The sequence below is a fragment of the Thermobia domestica genome, chromosome 13 (genome assembly GCF_964235325.1).
Source record: "Thermobia domestica chromosome 13, izTheDome1.hap1.1, whole genome shotgun sequence".
Classification (NCBI taxonomy): domain Eukaryota; kingdom Metazoa; phylum Arthropoda; class Insecta; order Zygentoma; family Lepismatidae; genus Thermobia; species Thermobia domestica.
The window spans coordinates 45,542,987-45,553,534 of NC_137466.1; the positions used below are offsets into that span (position 1 = coordinate 45,542,987).

A 10,548-nucleotide genomic window follows, 5' to 3' on the forward strand; every position below is an offset into this window, starting at 1 on the left:
CTTTGCTTGAAATTTGGTTCGAACGGGGGAAAGTGCACCTAAAAAATCTTCAGTGAAGACAATTTACAAGCACATTTAAAAAAAAGTTTTGGTAATTTTTACAGAGTTGTTCATGTAAAATACATAAATCGGCTTTTGACAAATTTAATGCATTTATTTCATTTATTTAATTATGTATTTTGGAAATTAAGTTTTAGGAGCGAACATTTACCTAAAAAATAAGGATAAAATATCCAAAAACTATCTATATTTCGACAGTATTTTTTAAATATTTTATATTTATTACCACTTTATTATATTTATTATTTATTATATTTATTATTATATTTATTATTATATTTATTATTTTATACTATTTTATAAAAACAAGAACTTTGACTTGAATTAACTGTACATGTAAGTCTACTGAATTCTAACTACGCTACTTGGCCAAAATGAAATATGTGGAAAGTCTGGAGAACATACAGCAGATGGCACAGTGCTAAGATGGACCAGCACTTCAGGAATTAACATTCTGATTGAGATCTGAGAATTGGAACAGCTTATTTCACTGAAAGCATTGATGGTTTGATTCGGAGATATCAGCGTGGACTTGTAACGGAGACATTGGCTATCGAAGGCGATGAACTGGAAGAATCAGAGTCAGTAATTTTCGACGTTTGTGATAAATACCCCCCTCCCAGCTTTCGACGATCTTAAAATGTAGTACCCTTCCGAACTTTCGACGATCGCGACAATTACCCCCCTCCCATCGTTATATTTCGTTTAGATAATTAATTAGAATTAAACTTAGTAATTAGAATTAAGCATAGTAACTTATCATATTTTAAAAATAGTAAACAACGAAATGCAATATAAAAATCAGATTATAAATAAAAACAGTATACAAAATTTAAAATATCTAAAAATAACATTATGTAATGAACAATATGTAAATTGTAAAATATCAAAAAGTATAAACAAAATTATTATAGAGAATAAGTACTCAAAAATATATAATACAGAATTCATTAAAACATCCTTCCAAACATAGGTAAATACACACAAAAAGTAATCACAAAAATACAAATAAATGAATAAAAATTATGTATAAGATGAAAAAATATCATAAAGAAATATCAAAATTGGAAACATATATAATTAAAAAAAATAGCTGCTAAGAAACATGGAGATTTCATAACTATAAAACACAATCATCGACGAAAGAAAATAAAGTTTCATAGGAAAACTGTATACATATACAAATATTTTAAAACACACAAACAGAGTAATACGTACGTACATAAAATATAAAATTTGAAAGTATATCTGAAAAAAGATTGTAAAAAAGAAATACTGTAAAACAAAAATTGTAAACAAAATTCAAAATTCAAAAGAATAATAGTTAAGAATATGGTTTAAAATTTTTAAAAAAATGTAAAATCATGAATGTACAAGTGCATACGAATAGTATAATCAAAATATATTAAAAATTGAATTATAAAAATGTTATAAAATAGGTAAAAAGAACCAAAATAATGTCAATAAACATAAAAGAGATTGAAATGTAAATATATCTAAATGTAAAAGAAATTATAAAAAATAAAACAATAACTGAAAAGAAACAGAGAAAGGTATGTATTATACATGAAAATACACAACTTGAGAGAAATAAGTTATAATAAGAAGATTCAAGGGTATATTACTACGAAAATTAAATTTAGAAACAAATAAGAAATCATCAGTTTTTCAACTTATTCCTAAGGAACCTGTATTGAAACGAAACCTTACTCCGAGAAGACAGAGTACAAAGTTTTAGTAAAGTGAGTTATCCGAAACGCTGAAAAGAAACCTCTCCTGAACACTGAACTACTTTGAATAAATATTCATAATAAATACAGTTATGCATATCTGTAACTTAAATTTAACGTGATGTTCTAGTGATTACAGAATATACAAATAAGATAGAAATATAATGCAAATACAATAACAAGAAATGGTAATAAAGAAAAATACTGTAAATAATTTAACGCAGAAAAATGGACAGTACGAAAAATTTTTACACACAGGAAGAATAATATTACCAGACAACATTGCAATGAATTTGGAAAAGAAATATATATATACTTAATCCGTTCATAATTGGCACTAAAGAAATCACACTTCATAAACACTTATTAAAGTAAGTATATACAGAAAATTAAAGCAACAAGTGGAAAGAGACAGAAAATAACCCAATTATGTTCATAACAAAAGCAATATAAGTCTAATATACTTCCTTACTCGTAGTATCTATGGATATTAAAAAGGTGGATATTCAAGCCATGTTCTAAGTATTCATAGGCATCAAGTGAATGGAGGACATTATTCATATAATGCCCTTCAATGGGGTCAGATTTGAGAAATTTATTCTTTATACAATGTAAACTGAAATGATGTTTACATTATGCATAGTCATCAACAAAAGAAAATAGCATCTTACATACAGGCTGTATGTAAACTATTATATTTTCTTCTGTTTCACACTAGAAAACACAGAACTCAAATTATAGGCGTTGGCATGGAATCAAGAGGAAGAAAGAGCCAAATTGTATTGTTCACAATGAAATAAGACATAAAAATCATATAATATATAAAAACAATATAAAAATTATCTATAAGTCACGTTATGTAATAAATAATACAGAAACTTTACAATACCTAAAAGCATTTAAAAATATTTTTCTTTTTAAAGATTTTATTACTTCTAGATTATTTAATTGCCAACCTATTTTTATTGGACACTACAGCTCGAAAGATGAACCCGTATCGTGTCGCATCTAACTTTCCTTCAGTCATTTTATAATTGTTCCTACTATCTTTAGAAGCAGTAGCAGATATAAAAGAAAAGTTCAAATGAAAAATGATTTTCTTAGAAACACATCACAATCAGGATATGGAAAGGCTGAATAAAATATCAACGGAAACTTATAGGAATTCACGTGGGCTGGTGTACCTCACGTTACATAACCAGAAAGCCCTAACCGCAATAGAGAGAGACGCTATTCAATGGAGAACTGGCAGCGGTCTTGGAACTTATGAAGGTGCCACGATATTCTAAAATGGCAAACATAATGCTGCAATACGACATAGAACACTGATCAACTCCCATCTAAGACTGGTTATTCTATATGAAAAGACAGTGTCAAAGAAAGCTGTTTCAAGTAAGTCATGAAAACTCGTCGGATGACACACAACCCGATCGGGCATACACTTCATTGTTCTCCCTAAGATCTTGCATGGGCTAAGGAACACGTGCAGAAATATTGATAAGTAAGCTTTAAATTATAGAAGTAGGAGGGGGGGGGGGAATAGAACAGGTGACTAGTTTTCGATACCTGGGTAGTATTATTAATAATTATATGAAATATGAACGTGAAATAAAAACAAGGATAGGAATGACGACTCATAAAATGCTTCGTGTCGAATATTGTACTGTATGGGTCAGAAACATGAGCATTACGCAAAAATGACAAAAAACGACTGAAAGCTTTCAAAATATGGAAGTGGAGAAGAACGGAGAGAATTAGCTGTATCGAGCGGAAAACGAATGAGATAGTGTTAGAAATGGTAAGGGAGAAAAGAACAATGTTAGATATTATTAAGAAGAGGAAGAAAAATGGTTGGGACAATAGAGGGTATGGTGGCAGGAAAGAGAGGAGGAGCGATGGAGACTATAATTAATGGACGATATCAAAACAGAAAAATCGTACGTGAAGACGAAGAGGTCAGCGAAAGAGTGTGAAGCATGGAAGCTTCTCAGTTGCTGCAAGTGACCTGCCAATAATAGCAGAGTGCCTATGATGATGCTGATGATGATGACGATTTAAATGATAGATCTCATCCTATACAGCCTCGCTGCTAATAAAAGACATAAATCAATGGAATCATTGTCTGTATCGAGGACACCTACAACCCTTCACATTGACATTTTAGCATGAGAAACAAACCAAAGTTGCTAGCTAGTAAGTTTGGAATTCAAGAAAGCAGGTTATGACTTGCTTAGACCATTATTATCTTCCGTCCTATTTTCTATAATCTCATTTAAAACCCTACATTACTTAAGTTCACAAGAATAACGGATAAAATGAACAATTATATAATAATGCCAGAAAGTGAAATGTTCACGTTGTGTTTATTAGAATTAATTCTGAATACATCGTTTGTTAAGTATACCGGAAATTTTAATGTTTACTGTCAAAGAATTCTTCAAAGAAATAAATAGTTCACAACGTGTTGTTATACAATAAACGGGACAACAACTTCAAACGAACTTGAATGATTTAAATCTAAACTGGATCTAGACCACTGAACAATGGTTAATACGAAAAGAAAAGTTAATCTGGGAAGTCTTATAACTTCAAGTTATTTATTTATTTTAATTTGGGAAAAAATCGAGTTTTCGTGTAATGAAGGATCTAATCTCACTGATTCATCACTAATTCTCGAAATAATTCTTTCTAAAATATTAATAAGAGCACCGCTAAAATACGAAAATTTCACATTTTTTAACTTTGAAATGATCTAATTTTATTATTTATGAGTACAAGTGTGAATTTTTTTCTAGCATGTTGTTATTGTTTCTGAAATACTTAAGCTAGTTTTTACCTCCCCTTTCAATTTTCCAACTTCAGAAACGTGCACATCCCTTTTGATTCATATTACATACAGATCGAACACTATGCCTTGATTTCTGAGATACTAAAATCAAGGAAATTTATAAGCTTTTGTTATAAACTAACACCGCTTGATCGAAAATAAATAATAATCCCTAGGTACTGTCTTATTAATTTGGTTGGGTAACCATTTGCTTTGATATTTCAGGTATAATTTCTACCTTTTTCAGCAACCAAGATATTATGACTGGGCTGTATAAAAGGAAAACCTAAACGAGATGACATTTTAAGACTACACAATATTGGAGAATTAAAATGTATCAAACAATAACACGTATAAAAATATTTGAAAATAAACCACAAATACATGACGAAATTTCAACTTTAAGATATAAAAAAGAAAAAGAAAGGAAAAAGAAAAACTAATGAAATTACATGCTATATTCTAACACTAATTATCAACCTGTGGGTAAACTACTGTAAAATGAAAATAAATAAATAAATAAATAACTTACCAAAAAAATAAGATAAATGTAATGTATATAAATTGGAAATCGAAAACTTTAAGTTACAAGTCACATCCAATCTGTTGGTTAGTGTCTACACCTAAAGGAACAAAACACATCGCAAAATTTCAAAGTCAGAAGCACTTGCGAATCCAAAAATCATGGTCGTCAGTATCTCTCACGTACAAATTATGAGAGGTCCCCCTCCTCGACGGTCTTTGGATTATATCAGGGCATAAAATTTCAAAACCAGACAATTAGATTCAGGATAATCAATTTTGAACTGGACAATTCACATACATGTTAAAAAAATATCTTACCTTAAGACTTTGTGTAACGCTCTCTCTCTCCACTGAAGTACCAGTTGTATATTGCAGTGATAATGGTATCTCATGCAAATATCTATTTTAAAAAAAATATTTTATGCATTTATTATCACTGACATCGTGACATGATTGGTTAATCTATTCTAGGTACTGGGCTGTCCCCCCAGCTGTTCTACCTTCAAACAGCGAGGGAAATGATCCCTCGCGTTGGTACGCCGGGAGGCAAATCATTTCGATTGAGGGTGGGAAAGGAGGGGTGAATTACAACGTTGTGAAGACTTCCTCTCCATGTCTGTTGTGAAGGCTTCACATTCTCTCGCTCGGTGACAATTATTTTCGTGCGAAACAGAAACTGTGCAGGCCTGCGAGTTAAAGCAGAAACCATTCCTACTGAACACTGGTCGCCAATGACGACCTGGCGACCGGAAATTTTTCGCTCTGAACAAAGTTAGTGCTATTACGGAGAGGAACATGTGTACGATTTCCTGGATTTTTTTCAAAATTAAATTGAGGTATTTACCATTATTTTATGTACAGATATTGAAGTAGTAGAGTCCTTGCGGAGTCGCAGGGCTGTGGGAAGCATACTTTGAGAATGGACTCCTATGAACAGACTTGAGAAATAGTTGCAAACTCAAAGAACACCTATATACTTGTGCATAAATTCAGTATGTGCACAAGCTGTTCGTTATAAAGGGAAAAGTCTATTACATTCTTTTTTAAATGTAACAACAGTTAAGTGTCAGTCCCGTCATGAAACGTATTTCAAAGGACAACAGCTTCCAAGTAGTACAACCAAGGACGATCCATACTACTACCATTGTGGATAATCGTTAATTCGAGCGTTCGGTCGGGAAAGCACTATGATGTCCGTCCATTATAGAAAGATTTCCAATGCGCACTGCAAGTGTTATGAATGGAATACAATATTTTGAGTTAACTATCAAACATAAAATGTCTTAATTCGGAGAATTTTCATGTTACCCAAACGAAAACGAAAGGCCTGTATTCATTAGGAATAAGTCACTTGGAACATACATATATACTAGTATGAGCCGCTGAAGGGGGGTTGATTCCAGTACTGGTTGTCGAAGGAGAAAATACGGATAATAGGGAGGAAAAATATTTTGTGTCACACACAACAAATGTTTTCTTTCAACAACCGGCAAAATTTAGTGGAAGAAAATAAACTCCAAAGAGCTTACAACTGCACAGGTCTGAGGACATAAGATTTAGTTTGTTTGTAATGTTGTTTACTGTACAAATGCAGTTTTATTTTTCGGAAAATAAAAGTTATTCTGAAACTAGTAACATACTGGATATATAAACAAACTAGTGGAATAAAGGTTAGTACATTTGTTAGGGAAGTAATAAATTATACTTTTTACTTTTGAAATGAGTTCTCAGATCTGCAATTGAGGAGGGGAGGGAGAAAGAGTGGGGCTATTATTTTACGTCACACATTTTACCACTTACAAATCGTGAGGCGTATTATTTTACGTCAATGCACTCCTACTAAAAGCTACTTTTTTTTTTTCAAAAATTCTTTTATATCTTTAAGAAAAATCAAGCATGAAAGTTGGTTATTTGGCCAAATTATGAAAAAGGGGAGGAGGAATAATTGAAAGGAACTAAGACCATCGACTATACAACCTCTCCTTATATTTAACATTGCGTTCCCTCTGCAAGGATCCTTCCGTCTGGAAATCACTGGAAACTTCCCAGTGTTTAGGAGACAGTTTTCACCTTGTCCACCGAGAACAAAAAATCAAAAACATAAACAAGAGAAATAATTATTTTATAACTTAATCAATAAGATCACTAACATTTTGTTTGGTCTAGAGAATTACTTTATGGAAAGAAACATAAAACTAATTGAACTATCAACACACTGGCTACTTATATGTTGTCTATCCAACAGCAAAGGAACTACAGATATCTACAACTTCAATAATTCTAATTTATACACCTAATGTATATATAAATTCAAGTTTGTAACATCCATATTCTTTTGTATACCGATAAAGGTAGTTTTATATTACGTGACGTACATTACAATACAACATGTCTGGAGAGAAATCAGGGATGGATGCAGTCACCAGAAGAGTGTCCGACTTCATCACCACTCCTCTGGTGTCACTAGTTCCTGGATTTTTCGAAAGAAAAATCGGATATTTGCGCCCTTGCCCCATAATGGGATTCAATATGATCTTTACTTTTTTCTATCTACAATTTAACAAATCGTAAGTTTCTTTTTTTTTTTTTCTCAAACACGAACGCGGTTAAAAGGGAGTTATCGTGGCCCCCGTATTTTTCAGCCTTTTTGGGCTTAAAATGTAAATTTCAATGAGCTGTGCCCAATGGCATCACTTTTGATTTCTGGAACCGACAGCTTCAGAATCAAATTAGGAGTCAAAAAATAAAAGGTTGGATCATTTGGAGAATGCGGACCAATGACTAACTGGAACAAAATGGATGTCATTCGATTCGTATTCACACGTACATGAATAATTGATATACCATTTTACCGAAAATTCTATTTTAATCCCGAAAATTAAGGAAAATCCAAGATCCAAAATTACAGATTTTCGTTAATTTTCGGGAAAATGTCATATCAATTATTCATGTACGTGTGAATTCGAATCGAATGCCATGCATTTTGTCCCAATTAGTCACTGGTTCGCATTCCCTAATTTGTCTCACTTTTTATTTATGAACTCTAATTTGACCTTGAATCGATCGGTTTCAGACATCAAAAAATGATGCCATTGGACACAACTCATCGAAATCTACATTTTAAGCCCAAAAAAGTTGAAACATACGAGGTCACGGTAATTCCCTTTTAACCGAACCTGGGTCTTCTACGCCAAAGGCGTGTATGCTAACCTCTTCGCTACGAGAGAGTTCACTGTTTTGTACAAATGTAATAGTACTAAGCAATTCAAGGTCTTTTCCATACCTCAGAAACTGCAGATCTCAACAACTATTGCTATAACTACAATTGTCAGCATTTATTAATTACCCTCCCTCACCTTCTATTGTATCTGGTAGCAGGCGTCCCTACCTGCATAACTAACTATCTTTCTTTTCTAAATTTATACTTATTTTTTAAAAAAAGAAACTAATTTTTTTACCTTCCATATTGATTTCCTAGGCGCCTCTTGCAATCCTAACGTTGAAGAAATCTTGATTTAACCTATTCTATGAAGTTTTCACCTATTCAATGTAAATTGCCACCGAAAGGAAATATGAAATAACCACCGCACCACACTAAAAGCCATAAAATAGGCCTAAATCTACAACATGTAAAGAACACGAAGAAAATACGTAATGCATTTTCTGCTGATTATAGTTGTAAGATACAGCTAAGTTTTAATCTACAAAACTACTGAATCGACTATTAGCTGATTAAACACAGCTATACTAGCAGAAAAGTTGCGCTTTAGATATTACACTAATGTACAAGATGTACTTCATCTATAGTTTTAGGCCTAAACTACCATGTAAACCTAAGTTCAATAGATAATTATAATCTACATTTTACTTTTAATACTCAGCTAGCTTAATCTGACCTTTATCAATGAATTTCAACATCTTCTTCCGTCTCTATCAAAACCATTTTTTAAAAAAGACACAAAAGTTATTACTTCACTCACTGATCTTGATTCCGATACCATCTAGACGTTCGTTTCTGCGAGTTACACTGCAATGGTAGTTTCCATAGCATTGTAGATAAAAGAATAACGATATCCGATATACCCATTCTTAGCTCTCAAACAATGAAACGCATTTTTGAAATAAAAACTGTTAAAACCAATTGTAGACTAGCAAAGTAAATTATACTATCATAGCAACAAACATACGGTTTATTTCTTTTGCTGAGGATTGCCTATATAAAACAGAATATAATCATAGTTTTTCTAATGTGTCTGATGAAGGCAAAGTTAATTTGCCGAAACTGTAACGCTATTATTTATTAGTTAATATATGCTTTGGTCAGAATTTGTCTGTTATTAACTATTCATCATTCAAACACGAACTTAAATTATCCACTTCACTCATAGCCAGGGGTAAAAGTGGATCTGAAAAGATGGGAGGACGGTAGGTAGCGACATGACTTCATGCCGTTCCCTCTGCCTACTTTTGTCCATTGTAATGTTTTAGGAACTGGGGGAACGCTGTACATATTTTTTTCGAGGTGGGGGACGCCGTCTCCCCGCGTTCCCCCGCACTTTTACCCTTGCTTATAACAAGAAATATCGAAGTGCTAAAACAAAGCATTAGGGCCTACTATTGCAGAATAGCGCACAATACTTTATTCTATTACGAGCACAAGTGCACGTTCTTTGCATGGGAAGAATAAATTTTAATGAATATCTGAATTTTGAATATTGCAGAAATTTTACTTTAGAAGCAAAATTGTCAAAAACGATTGAACACTTGTTCCCGTATTTTTAATAATGGAAAGTTCAAATGGCGAATCCAAGGAAAGGGAAATTTTAATATTATGAAAATAATCCATTCTCCCTGTTTAGACAATCAAACAACGTATTTCACAATGTTCCCTTGGGCCCTCACCATAACAGCAATATAGCATTGTTGGAAAACGGATTAGAGGTGTTCTAGATTCCATCGCGTAATAACGTGAACGTTCCCCGTCTCACTTTTTTGTGCCATTACATTCCTCTTGAACATCCTACTGAAGTGGAAACGTTACTTTTTCATTCAACATAGGGTGTCTTAGCAGTGTTGACTACAAACGGCTGGAGCAATTAAAAAAATCCACAATTTTAGATTGAAAATCGTGAATTTCCAATAGTTCATCTCTCTTAAAACTTCTTCGTATCTTTAATCATAACATAGCTGGCTCATGACTCAGGACTTTTGTTAGACCCTATTACAAGAGTAAGTCATAAGTCTTGTAATATTTCCACAACCCAAACATCAGGCACGTGTATATGCCGCGATTGAGCGTAAATATAAGATCAAACTGACCCAAGTGACAAGCGGACTGTTTAACAAGGAGGCCACCACTGCATCAGTATCTACGGTCCGCTTAAGTCGCAGTGACAATAAATGTTC

General features: G+C 32.7%; 1 protein-coding gene across 1 annotated transcript in view; it reads right to left on the reverse strand.

The window, feature by feature from the left end:
• LOC145667590 (uncharacterized) overlaps nucleotides 1-9,164 on the reverse strand; it is a 20,580-nt gene extending 11,416 nt beyond the window's left edge. Inside the window, exon 1 of the mRNA XM_081735055.1 lies at nucleotides 9,039-9,164. Within this exon, the coding sequence (XP_081591181.1) occupies nucleotides 9,039-9,060 (22 nt within the window). The 5' untranslated portion in view covers nucleotides 9,061-9,164. The remainder of the gene's footprint in view (nucleotides 1-9,038) is intronic.
• Between the last annotated feature and the right edge of the window lie 1,384 nt (nucleotides 9,165-10,548).